This window comes from Oryctolagus cuniculus, chromosome 15 (assembly GCF_964237555.1).
Source record: "Oryctolagus cuniculus chromosome 15, mOryCun1.1, whole genome shotgun sequence".
NCBI classification, from domain to species: Eukaryota; Metazoa; Chordata; class Mammalia; order Lagomorpha; family Leporidae; genus Oryctolagus; species Oryctolagus cuniculus.
This window is the reverse complement of record NC_091446.1, coordinates 33,683,809-33,697,355: the sequence shown is the minus strand read 5'-3', so window position 1 is coordinate 33,697,355 and position 13,547 is coordinate 33,683,809. Positions and strand designations below refer to the sequence as shown.

Genomic DNA, 13,547 nt, shown 5'->3' with positions numbered 1-13,547 from the left:
TTTTCATTTCAACATGTTATATCTGACTGAACTCGGTGTTACAGTGAAAAAAATGAAACTAACCTAATTCTTTAATTTTCTGTTTAGGAGTATGAAAGTCAGATAGAGAAGGATATGTCTATTTCAGATGTGAATTCTATTACTGTACAAAGAATTAATTCTCTCAATTTTATGAAAAAGGTAATAACATGGTATTTTCTATATGTTTTCTTTTACTTTGTGAAAACTGATTGAGTGCATGCATGGTATTATTGTCTTCCCAGAAAGTCATATGGAATTTTCTGTTCTCTTCAGGGTTAGGTTACTTCATTCACAGTGCACTCATTAACACACATCTCAGCCTTTTCTGTTTAAACACGAATGTTAAAGGCCTCCTAAAGATCACTTTGAGATTCAGTCCAGTGTTTTGGCAGAATTTCCACCTTTTACTAATGCTACAAAATGTCAAAGCCTACCACACTTAAGGAGATGAAGATAAAAAAAGCTACCAGAAGCAGATAGAAAGGATTAGAGAAATAAATACGCTTTGATGCAAAATCAACGAGCAGATATTTTCAGAGCACTCTAGCAAAGCCTTATCCAGGTTTGAGGGAGTGTCCCTCACTGAAGTTCACTCCACATTTCTTTGTGCTGACCCCTCATCAGTGCACTCCAAGCTTTTAGATGTAGAAGCTTAGAGCAGGAACTCTGTCAGTCCCCAAGGCCCAGAACAACGCTCCAAACTCACAGTATAGACAAATGTTTGAACATGGTGGTGGGAATGGGAGAGGGAAGAGATGTATAATTTGGGACATGCTCAGGCTGACTTGCCCCAAGTGGTGGAGTTGGAAGCATACCAGGGGATTCCAATTCAATCCCATCGAGGTGGCATGTACCAATGCCATCTCACTGTTCCAGGTGATCAGTTTCAGTTCACAGTTGGTCATGGTGAAGGGACTGGGAGTCAAAGGGAACACATAGACAAGTCTAGTACCTGCTAACGCTAACCGATGGAGTAAATAAAGGGGAGAGTGATCCAACATGGGAAGTGAGATACTCAGCAGACTCATAGAATGGCAGATGTCCTAAATAGCACTCTGGCCTCAGAATCAGCCCTAAAGGCATTCGGAGCTGGCTGAAAAGCTCATGAGAGTATTTCAGGCATGGAAAGCCAAGACACTCTGGCAAAAGATCCCAGTGGAAAGAACAGGTCATCAAAGAAGGAGGTACCTTTCTCTGAAGGGAGGAGAGAACCTCCACTTTGACTATGACCTTGTCTAAACAAGATAAGAGTCGGAGAACTCAGAGGGCTTCCATAGCCTTGGAAACTCATGACTGGAGCATAGGGAGATTACTGATGCCATAAACAGGAGTGTCAATTGGTAAAGTCAACAACAGGAGTCACTGTGCACTTACTCTTCATGTAGGATCTCTATCCTTAATGTGCTGTACATTGAGATTTAATGCTATAACGAGTACTCAAACAATATATTTCACTTTGTGTTTCTATGGGGGTGCAAACTGTTGAAATCCTTACTTAATGCATACTAAACTGATCCTCTGTAAAAAAAAAAAAAAAAGAAAAAAAAGAAGAAATTATCAATTCCCAACTTGACTCTCGCTGGGATTAAACATGACAATAGGTCTGCTCTGATTTCATCATCATTTAAAAAAATCATCTATTATTTTTCACTTTATGTTTCTGTGTGGGAGCAAACTGTTGAAATCCATACTTAATGTATACTAAGCTGATCTTCTGTATATTAAGATAATCGAAAATGAATCATGATGTGAATGGAAGGGGAGAGGGAGTGGGAAAGGGGAGGGTTGTGGGTGGGAGGGACGGTATGGGGGGGAAGCCATTGTAATCCATAAGTCGTACTTTGGAAAATTATATGCATTAAATAAAAGTTTAAAAAAAAAAACTATAGTAGTATGCAATTCCTGTCAATTTGTTGAACAAATATTCAAAACAAAGTTTGACAAAACACTGTATTCAGCACTAACTTCCTTACCGTGTTGATAGAAGGGGAGCTTTAAGTCAGAACAGAATTGACTCAAAGGAAATACAGAAATATTATTTTACTGCTTTGAGTTTGTAGATCAGGATTCATCACTAGTACTGCTGACAATTGCATAAATGAATTCACAGAGAAATCATATCTGTTCTGGTCATGTTTATTATGAGTTAAATAGAAAATATGTGGGAGTGAAGAATTTAGGATGAGATGAATGAACATGGAAGGATGAAAAATTGAAGAGAAATGAGCTTGCTTTGTTCTAACAGTATGAGTTGGGAGTGATTTTAATAATGGTAGCAAACAGAACCATATTTTCACTGATCTAATTCCCCTTTACATTCAATGCTTGCAAAAATTAGGAGTAAAATAGAATGGTACCATTAGAGTTATAAATACTTAACCTTAAAATGTAAAATGTAAACAGTGCATTTTTTTATTCTAATTTTTTTAGATGAGAAGGTTGATAATGAAAAGAATTGTCAAGGTCAGCAAATTTAATTTGTCTGATATTGTGGCTGATTATGAAGAAATTGTAACTGGAAGGTACTACTAAAATTATTAAGCTATAATTAAGTTAACTCCTTAAAAATCCTCTGAGGCCTCTATTTTTTATGGTATGTTGTATGTCAAAAGATGCAGTTTAAGAGCATAAAGGGAGATAATATAACGATTGAAAATACATTTGGTCACTTTAAAGTTGTGTTTTGAAATATGTACATGATACTAAAAAAAAAAGAAATATGTGCATGATATATTTTCAGTTGTACAGCATTTTAGGAGTGTTTTTCATCCTCTCCTTACTGATGATCTTTAGCACAAGCGAATAGACATGGAAAGAACATATTTGTCCCAAATTAGTTTTACCCTAAGATTTTCCCGTTCTGAGAATGCTACTGGACAAGTCTTTGCTGGAAGCCTCACATCCTAAGACTGTAAAATCCCTCTTGCAAAACAGAATTCTCAGCTGAACAAGGATGCTGAGAGCCACATCAAACAGTTGAAGGAGCCTTTGCTGAACTTTCTCAGTTCTCACACTGTCCTATCTGCGAAACTTAGGGATGGGTGCAGGAGCAGAGCTGCCATGTCTCTGGAAAACATCCCTGGAGGCCATGTGATTATAAACAATACAGTTTTTACTGGTTTAGTATGTTGAAATTATTATGTTTATTTTTAATACTCTGGGAAAAATGGATGTGATCATAAATATATAATTGCATGTATTTGTGTTGCTAGGGCTGATAGCACATGTAACAAATTAACAGTGGTTTCAGAGCCATGGAGAAAATTTGAATATCCAGTTAACTTTCAAGAGAACGATCCCTCAAAAATGAAAATCTGATAGAGGATAATCATGTTTCATGACTTAACCTTTCCATGTCCTTGTCTATTTTGGATCAGATACCCAGAGGACATGGAGCGATCACATTCTCTCTTAATATCTTCCTTTCAGTGCTCAGAAAAAGGTTTCTTCTTTGGTTTTAAAACAAGTTTTAAATAAATCTTAAAAAAAAAAAAAAGGCGGGGTGGGGGGAGCGCTGTGGTGCAGCAGGTTAACACCCTGGCCTGAAGCGCTGGCATCTCATATGAGTGCCAGTTCTAGTCCCGGCTGCTTCACTTCCGATCCAGCTCTCTGCTATGGCCTGGGAAAGCAGTGGAAGATGGCCCAAGTCCTTGGGCCCCTGCACCCACGTGGGAGACCCAGAAAAAGCTCTTGGCTCCTGGCTTTGGATCAGCACAACTCCAACCATTGCAGCCAATTGGGGAGTGAACCAACAGATGGAAGACCTCTCTCTCTCTCTCTCTCTCTCTGCCTCTCCTCTCTCTGTGTAACTCTGACTTTCAAATAAATAAATAAATCTTAAAAATAGCAAGTCTGTCTCCCCTCCATAATGGAGAGAATATGGTACAGAACATTGGTCTTATTTACAAGTAATCAAAACTATGTTACTTTGTGTCTATGGGGCTGATCAATTTTCACTCTTTAGCCAGCTAACACATGCAATTTGTAACTTTGTGGAACCACGAAGAAAGTTAAAACCTCGGAGAAGAGAAAGGAAAAAAGTCACAGCTCAGACTGTCTCTGATGGAGATATTAAGATTCTTGTCAGAATACTAAGGGCTTATAATATTCCCACCAGGAAAACAACATCTAGTAGGTAAGGCGGTATGTTCCAATTTTTAGAGTTGCAAAGATCTATCTTAAATGTGATAAATTTCCATGCTATTCTACTTAAGAATAGTCATATATGGCATATATGATGAATATTTAGTACTTAAGTACCTCAGAAATACTAAGTCTCCTCTCTGTGTTTAATATACATGTTTTCTTCTTGACTGTTTTATGCTTACCACAATCCACAAATTCTATCCATGAAAAACAAATGTTTTACTTCTGGCTATTCTAGTTAAACATCTTAAAGGTTTTGCCTATCTTTTATAAACTATAACCTTATTCATCTAATAGAGTTAAATATTCTCAAAACAAATGCATATTTTCAGAGCTATTTTTAAAATAAGACATATAAAACCACCACTATTTTCTGTAATCATCATCTTATAAACAAAAGACTATCATAACACCATAAAATATGAAGCATATATTCTCAAGGAATCATTTGCCTTATTTTTCTTCTCTTGTTGAATACTTCTGAAAATGTTATCATAGACTGTATCCAACTGATTGTTTAGCATTTAGGAGCCACTCTCCCAAGGTAGTGATTATCAAATGTTTATCTTTAACCATTTGTGACAGTATGACAATGTAAAACAAATAGTAAGATCCAGAGAAACTGAATTATATTTCCCTATAAGCACAGTAAAAATGTACCCACTCCTACCAAAACTAATCAAAATATATTTCTCTTCATTGGTTTTCCTGAAGAGTTTTGGATATGCCTACTTATTTGATGTCATCCATATCTCGCCTCAGACATAAAGAAGCAATCAAATTGGTAGCCTCAGATGAGCTCTTAAATGAGGTATTTAACACTTCTGTGAAGAACAATATTGATTATATTTGCTTTAAATTGCAATTAGCTGTTAATCGGTCTCTCCATCTCTGTTTTCTTTTCAGCTTTAAGTTTATTCCATAACACAGTGCAAGTGTTTGTCATAGAATATAATTCTAACCATTTCATTCCCTACCTTCACCCTCGGAGTGACTATGAAATCTTTAATGCTCAGTCCCTGCCCACCACTCAGCCTCCTCTCTCTCCACGCCTCAGCTGTATTATACTCCCACTTGTTCTACAAAGCCTCTACTAGTTATTTCCTTTGGAATGGCCTCCATGTATTTCCATCTTATTGGCCAAACAAATTACTCCTTACTGTCTCAAAGCCAAGCTCAAGTACTGTTTTCTCTGTGATGCCCCCAGAAAGTTAATCATTCCCTCTCCTGAGTAACTCTCATATCTTGAACATATTTCTCACATTTCATTACACTTAAATTCCTCTACCTGCTTATTCTTCCCTGGTTGACTATAAAATTCTTAAAGGAAAGTTCTGTTTGTCTTTGGATCCCAGAAAAATATCTGATTTGGAACAGGACCAATATATGTTATTGTTATGAAAGAATAAATAATGGCTTTTAAAAAACTAGACAAATTAAGTAATTCAGTTGCCAAAGAAATTTCCTAGCTTTCTGCCTTTTTACCTATATAAAATACTATAAAAATCTAGTCAACATTTTTATATGTTTCAGGATACTGTAAACCCTTTTGTGGAAGTTTCTTTTCAGCACACTGTATACCAAACCAATACAGCAAGTGGATCTCATCCATGCTGGAATGAAGAAATTGAAGTAGATTTTATGTAAGTTGGAGTCTATTTTTTTGTAGCTTCTAAAAAAAAGAGCTATAATAAAATTATTTTCTTGAGCCATTTATTGAAAATAATGATTCAGATAAGGCTTTAGTTTAAAACTTTTTAATTATTAAACATTTCAGACATAGACTAATATATAATGTACATATCAGCATAAGTTCTGAAGAAAAATAGTAAATTGATTATCTGTGTATCTACCATCCAGCTTAAAAAATAAAATAGTAACTGATAGCTTAAACAGCACTCTATGCATTCCATAATTACATTTCCTGTTATATAATTATATTACCTAACAACCATGAATTTGTATTTACCATTCTCTGTTCCTTTGTGTTTACTTCATAGATATTTATCCCTGTGTAATATTTACTTATGCATTTCTTTTGCTTTATATAATTTGGGTCATATTTGTGTATTATTCTGTAATTCCAATCTTCTTTCCTCATTGTTAAATATTTGAAGAGATTCATCCATGCTCACGCTTTTATGGTAGCTGTTTGCAATGGTCTGAATGTGTTCCCCAAAATTTATGTGTTGAAAACTTAATCCCCAGTGCAACAGTGTTGAGACATGGGGCCTAATGGGAGATGTATAGGTCATGAGGGCTTCATCCTTATGGTTGGATTAATGCTGTAACAAAAAGGGTTTATAGGAGTAGGTTCATTCTTATATGTTCTTCTGCCATGTGAGGACATAGCATTCCTCCTTTTTTTGCCCTTCCACCTTCCACCATCTGAAGACTTAGTAAGGAGGCCCTCACCAGACATCAGATGCCAGTGCCTTAATCCTGGACTTCCTAGCTTCCAAAATTGTGAGAAATAAATTTCTGTTCCTTATGTGTTAACCTGCCTGAGGCATCTGGTTATAAGATCTCAAAACAGACTAAGATAATGCTATTTATTTTCAGAAGCACTGACATAATCACTTGCAAAAATGTGATGACATTTTGTAGGCTACATAAACATTCATATCCTAGCTGCCACTTCTCAAAGTGAAAGCCTCCAGACCCAAACTGAGATGTGCAAGGAAAATGAGATCTTGTTTATGCCATTTTTTCAAAAAGGAGAAAAAAAACCATAATGGACCAGTATACCTTGGAATTGTGTTAGCTTAGAAGCTGTGGATGCTTCTGTTAATAGAAATCAAGTTTGCTCTTCCAGATTCAGCCCAGACTCAATTGTATGTTCAGAGTCGTTGGCCAGAGTTTCTAAACACATATCCTCACTGTTTGACGTCCTGTCTTGACCTTGTACTTTTTGCTCTGCCTTGTACTGTGATACTTGCTTTCCTGACCTTTTTACCTTTGTGTATGACAGAGTATTGATTTGAAAGTAAATCTATATGTTGTGTAATATCAAGCTAAATAGCATGTAAAATATATTTGCTTATAAAAAGGTAAACTATGAAGGCATTATAAAAGCATAATCAAAAGAAAGTTTAGGGGCCAGTGTTGTGGTGCAGTGAGTTAAGCCACTGCCTGCAATGCTGGCATGCCATGTAAACACAGGCTCAAGTCCCAGCTGTTCCATTTCTGATCCAGCACCCTCCTAATGTTCTTGGATATAAGGGTTGAAGAGCAAGACAAAGAGGAAACAGAGCAAGACAAAGAAGAGACAGACCATGAATTCCACAGCCTGAACAGGTTGATTCAGAGACAAACCTGAGAGAGAGAGACGCACTACCTGGGAGGACAGGAGCAGTGGCATCACAGAGACTAGGTGTTTATACAGCCAGAGCTGCTTTCTGTTCTAGGTGGGCCAACATCAGGCTAGATTGAGCAGGTTTGCCAGGCTTTTTTGCCATCAGGCCGGGGCTAATGGCTGAGGTGGGGTTGAGCTTGTTAAGGAGCAATATAGGGGGTTAGGAAATTTCTCACATGAGGGTAGGGGGAAGTGTTGGGACCTGCTGTCCGTCAGGTACGCAAGGAACCAAAAAGTGGTGTGGAGCTTTGGATATGCTTTTCCTTCTTGCTCCATCCCTGGGAAGGAGGTGGAAAGAGTTCTAGGCTCCTGGGTTCCACCTGGCCCAGTCCTGGCCATTGTGGCAATTTGGGGAGCAAACCAGTGGATGGAAGATCCCTCTCTCTTTCTGTAACTCTGGCTTTCAAATAAGTAAATCTTTTAAATATACATTTATAAGTTTATGTTAGTGCAAAAAATTGAAATTCATGCATATGTTTTTCAAAGTGGGCTTTTTCTACAAAATTTTGAAGACCCTCTCTTATGTGGTTATATGTTTGTAAATTTTTAAAATATTAGATATTAGAAAAAATATTATACTAAATGAATTGAAACAACCAGTAAAACAAATAAACCTGTAAGTGAACTAAAGAGAAAGGTTAGAGTGTTTACATCATTGCCATTATAGCAATGAAATAAGCCAAGAACATAATTTTGGTACAACCAAGTGGATCATAGGTTTTGGCTAAGACAAAACCATCCAGCTAGAACTTTTTGTTGCCTCTAATATAAGACTCCTATTCCCCTGTACTTATGAAATTTAGGTAAATAAAAATGGCATGGTGGGGGCCAGTGCTGTGGCGCAGCAGGTTAATGCCCTGACCTGAAATGCCAGCATCCCATATGAGCACCGGTTCTAGTCCTGGCTGCTCCACTTCCGATCCAGCTCTCTGCTATGACCTGGGAAAGCAGTGGAAGATGACCCAAGTCCTTGGGCTCCTGCACCCATGTGGGAGACCAGGAGGAAGCTCGTGGTTCCTGGCTTCAGATTGCGCAGCTCCAGCTGTTGCAGCCAATTGGGGAGTGACCCAGTGAATTAAAGACCTCTCTCTCTCTCTCCCTCTCCCTCTCCTCTCTCTGTGTAACTCTGACTTTCAAATAAAATAAACAAATTTTTTTTAAAAAAATGGCATGGAAATGAAATAAATTGAATATTAAATAAGTGGTAATTAGCCCCATGAGCCCTATTTTAGAGGAAGAATTGTGAAATTTGAGGGAAGTTTAAAAGAAAATGCAAAATGGAAGATAAAGCAAAAGAACTTGAGTAATTTAAGGGATATACCAAGTTGACAAGCTCAGAAATGTCTTGAGGATGGCTTTCATCCTTTCTCTCTCTGACCTGACACAGCAAATGCACACTGCCTTGCCTGCCCTGCCTTAGGCCACCTCAGCATGAAAGGAAACCCTTGAGGAGCAAAGCAAGGGAGTCAGCTTGTTATTTTATCACTTAGAAGTATAAGGACTCAACTTAAATTGTTACCTGAACTAGCATTTATCAATTGTCACTTGCTGTAGGTCTCAGAAAGTTGTAAACTGTTGATGATGCTTTGAAATAATACTTGGTTCCTTAAACAATAAACATCAACAAATAATGTCAGTGGCAATTATATAGTAAAAAGATACAGTCTTTGGAGTCAGTCAGAACTGGGTCCAGATCAGAGTGCTATTACTTGCTGATGGAATGCTCTTGAGCAAATTATTTAACTTCTCTGAGCTTCAGGTTCGCCACGTAAAATAACCTACTGCACAGGATTGTGATTTTCATTGCTCTTAGACGTTTGATGGAGTTAGAATGCAAACTGGAACTTGGAAGTTCATTGCTCATGATATACACGATCCTTTTAGCTAATTCCAAATGTTAGGGGCAGAAATTTAGCCTAACAGCTAAGATACTGCATTCCACATTGGAGTACCTGGGTTCCATCCCTGGCAATGGCTTCTTATCCCAGCTTTCTCTCACTATAGAGCTTGGGGAGCAATAGGTAATGGTTCAGTGGTTCCTGCCACCCACATGGGAGACCTGGGTTGAGTTCCCAGCTCCAAACTCTGGCACCAGCCCAGCCCTGGCCATTGCAGACTTTTGAGGAGAGAACCAGTAAATGGGATCTCTTTCTTTCTCTGCCTCACAAATAAAAACTAATTTTAGAATATAAATGTCCCTAATCAAGTAAGGCATCAGAGACAACTTGCAAAATTAAGTGTTCTCTCTTATCCAGATTTCTTTTGGGGAAAATAGATGTGGGAAAGGCTCTATGATTAAAATAATCACAACTATTAACTATGAGCAAGAAGATATTTTAATTATACGTGTGAATTAGGGGCTGGAGCTGTGGCTCAGTGGGTTAGACTGAGGCCGCAGTGCCAGCATCCCATATGAGCACCACTTTGAGTCCTGGCTGCTCCACTTCTGATCCAGCTCGCTGATAATGAACCTGGGAAAGCAGCAGAAGATGACCCAAGTCCCTGAGTCCCTGCACCCACATGGGAGACCCAGAGGAAGCTCCTTGCTCCTGGCTTCAGCCTGGCACAGCCCCAGCCATTGGGTGCATTTGGGAGTGAATCAGCAGGTAGACAATCTCTTTCTTTCTTTCTTTGTTTTTGACAGGCAGAGTTAGAGAGAGAAAGGTCTTCCTTCTGTTGGTTCACCCCTCAAATGACTGCTATGGCCAGCACACTGCGCCGATTCGAAGCCAGGAGCCAGATGCTTCCTCCTGGTCTCCCATGCAGGTGCAGGGACCAAGCACTTGGGCCATCCTCCACCGCCTTCCCAGGCCACAGCAGAGAGCTGGCCTGGAAGAGGAACAACTGGGACAGAATCCGGCGCCCCAGCCAGGACTAGAACCGGGGGTGCTGGCGCCTCAGGCAGAGGATTAGCCAAGTGAGCTGTGGCACTGGCCGACAATCTCTTTCTGTTTCTCTCTGTCTCTCCTCTCATTCTGTAACTCTACCTTTCAAATAGATAAATAAATCTTTTTTTAAAATTACCTGGGTTCCATTAATGTGTGAATTAGCAGAAACTAACAGAATTTTAAACAGTTGGAAAATCTTAATGTAGCATACAGATAATTAGTAAGGGATGACTGTAGTGAAAACCTTTCTGCTTAATATGAAAGATAAATTACAAAGCACACACTTGTTTTGATGAAAGGTAACAGTCCATCTTCAAAGCATATAGCTTTTTCTTAGTTTATACTTTATAAAAGACAACTCAGGTAATTGTATTATCTGCTATGCATTATGCTCTTAGGAACTAAATTGCTATTATAAAAAGTTAAGTTACCAGCGCCGTGGCTCACTAGGCTAATCCTCTGCCTTGCGGCACCGGCACACCGGGTTCTAGTCCCGGTCGGGGCACTGGATTCTGTCCCGGTTGCCCCTCTTCCAGGCCAGCTCTCTGCTGTGGCCAGGGAGTGCAGTGGAGGATGGCCCAAGTACTTGGGCCCTGCACCCCATGGGAGACCAGGAGAAGTACCTGGCTCCTGCCATTGGATCAGCGCTGTGCGCCAGCCGCAGCAGCCATTGGAGGGTGAACCAACGGCAAAGGAAGACCTTTCTCTCTGTCTCTCTCTCTCACTGACCACTCTGCCTGTCAAAAAAAATTTTTTTTAAAGTTAAGTATTTATGTATGTTTTTCTTATTTGTAGCTCACCTGGACATGATTATAGCTTCTCAAACTTATCTAAAATAAAAGATAATGTGTATATAAACATTTTTGATGAGGTGATCATTGAAAAACATGAGGTAAGGTGTAACAATTAAACAGTGTTGAATAATTCTAAAAGGTCAAACTGAATGAGCAGCATAGTAGTATTTATACATTTCCTTTTAGATGCAATCCCTGTATTCTCTAAAATGGATCTGGGGTGACTTTGGATGCTCTCTTCCACCTTTCCCAGCTTCTCTCTGTTTTTGTTTGTTTGTTTTTTGGTCTTTAGTTGGTGAAAAATGTAAGTGGCTAAAAGTGGAATTAAGTTTAGGCTATTGGCAATGCAGAGTGTATTAGTGGCGGTAAATGCCAATGCCTTTTATGCCTATATAATAATCTACAGATATTTAAAGTGTGTAATGGGACAAGTCTGACATATATAGACACCTCTGAAGCTCTCTTCACAATCAAGATGATGAACCTATTTATTACCCTCAAAAGTTTCCCCCTACTCTGTTCCCCCCTACTTTCTTCTTCTTTCTGCCTCCCACCCAAGGCAATCATTGATCTGCTTTCTATACCTATAGTTTCTATTTTCTAGAAATGAAATAAAACAGTGCATATTAATTTCATGCTTTGCTTCTTTCTCTTAGAAAAATATTTTGAGATTTGTCCATGTTGTAGTATCTGTCAATTAGTTCATTAGTTTTAATTGCATAGTAGTATTCCACTGATACACATGCATCCCATTGCATCTTTTAGTTACCTGTTGATGGACATTGAGTTTGTCTTCTTTCTTTTACTATCATAAATAATGCTGCTATTGAACATTTGTACACATGTTTGTATAGACAAATGCTTTTTTTCTCTTATTAAATACCTAGGAATGAAATGATTGGATATTATGGTAAGTAGATGTTCAAAAATTGCTAAATTGTTTTATAAAATAATTGTACCATTTTTAAATTTCCGTCAGTAATGTGTAAGACTTCAGTCCTTTAACTTTCTCAAAAATACTTTGTCAGACTTAAGTTACAGTCATTCTTGATACTCAGCAGACTCATAGAATGGCGGATGTCCTAAATAGCACTCTGGCCTCAGAATCAGCCCTAAAGGCACTCGGATCTGGCTGAAAAGCCCATGAGAGTATTTCAGGCATGGAAAGCCAAGACACTCTGGCAAAAAGATCTCTGTGAGTGAGATCCCAGTGGAAAGAACAGGTCTTCAAAGAGGGAGGTGCCTTTCTCTGAAGGGAGGAGAGAACCTCCACTTTGACTATGACCTTGTCTAAACAAGATAAGAGTCGGAGAACTCAAGGGGCTTCCATAGCCTTGGAAACTCATGACTGGTGCATAGGGAGATTACTGATGCCATAAACAGGAGTGTCAATTTGTAAAGTCAACAACAGGAGTCACTGTGCACTTACTCCTCATGTAGGATCTCTGTCCTTAATGTGCTGTACACTGAGGCTTAATGCTATAACGAGTACTCAAACAGTATATTTCACTTTGTGTTTCTATGGGGGTGCAAACGATTGAAATCTTTACTTAATGTACACTAAACTGATCTTCTGTAAAAAAAAAAAAAAAAAAAAAAAGAAATTATCAATTCCCAACTTGACTCTCACTGGGATTAAACATGACAATAGGTTTGATCTGATTTCATCATCATTTAAAAAAATCATCTATTATTTTTCACTTTATGTTTCTGTGTGGGAGCAAACTGTTGAAATCCTTACTTAAGGTATACTAAGCTGATCTTCTGTATATTAAGATAATCAAAAATGAATCTTGATGTGAATGGAAGGGGAGAGGGAGTGGGAAAGGGGAGGGTTGTGGGTGGGAGGGACGGGATGGGGGGGGGAAGCCATTGTAACCCATGAGTCGTACTTTGGAAATTTATATTCATTAAATAAAAGATAAAAAATAAAAAAAAAGTTACAGTCATTCTAATAGGTGTGTGATGATTTTTTATTGCAGTTTTAATTTGCATTTCCTAATTACTGAGTTGCCATTTGTATATCTTTTTAGTTAAAATGTCTTTTCAAGTATTTTGTTTTTAAAATAAGGATGATTATTGAATTTTGAGGATTCTTTTTGTATTTTGTATGTAAGTCCTTTATCAGATATGTTTTGCAGATATTTTTCCAAGTGTGTAGCTTGTCTTTTCATTTTATTTTTTTTTATTTAAGGCATACCAATTTCATGTATTTCATATATGCAAATTCAGGAACATAGTGATACTTTCCACCATACCCTCTCTCCCACCCACACCCCCATCCTTTTTCTTCCTCCCTCTCCTATTCCCATTCTTATTTTTACAAAGATCTATTTTCAGTTA

The 13,547-nt window shown here is 38.2% G+C and overlaps 1 protein-coding gene across 10 annotated transcripts in view; it reads left to right on the top strand.

Annotated features, from left to right (window-relative positions):
- Positions 1-13,547, top strand: part of CC2D2B (coiled-coil and C2 domain containing 2B) — a 120,274-nt gene that overhangs the window by 70,684 nt on the left and 36,043 nt on the right. For 9 of the 10 annotated variants that reach the window (XM_051823119.2, XM_051823120.2, XM_051823118.2 and 6 more), the window contains 6 exons: positions 88-180; positions 2,452-2,543; positions 3,986-4,156; positions 4,882-4,978; positions 5,701-5,810; positions 11,206-11,302. In XM_051823119.2, coding sequence (XP_051679079.1) covers positions 88-180; positions 2,452-2,543; positions 3,986-4,156; positions 4,882-4,978; positions 5,701-5,810; positions 11,206-11,302 — 660 coding nt within the window. The remainder of the gene's footprint in view (positions 1-87; positions 181-2,451; positions 2,544-3,985; positions 4,157-4,881; positions 4,979-5,700; positions 5,811-11,205; positions 11,303-13,547) is intronic. The other variant, XR_007910852.2, reaches the window with a different exon arrangement.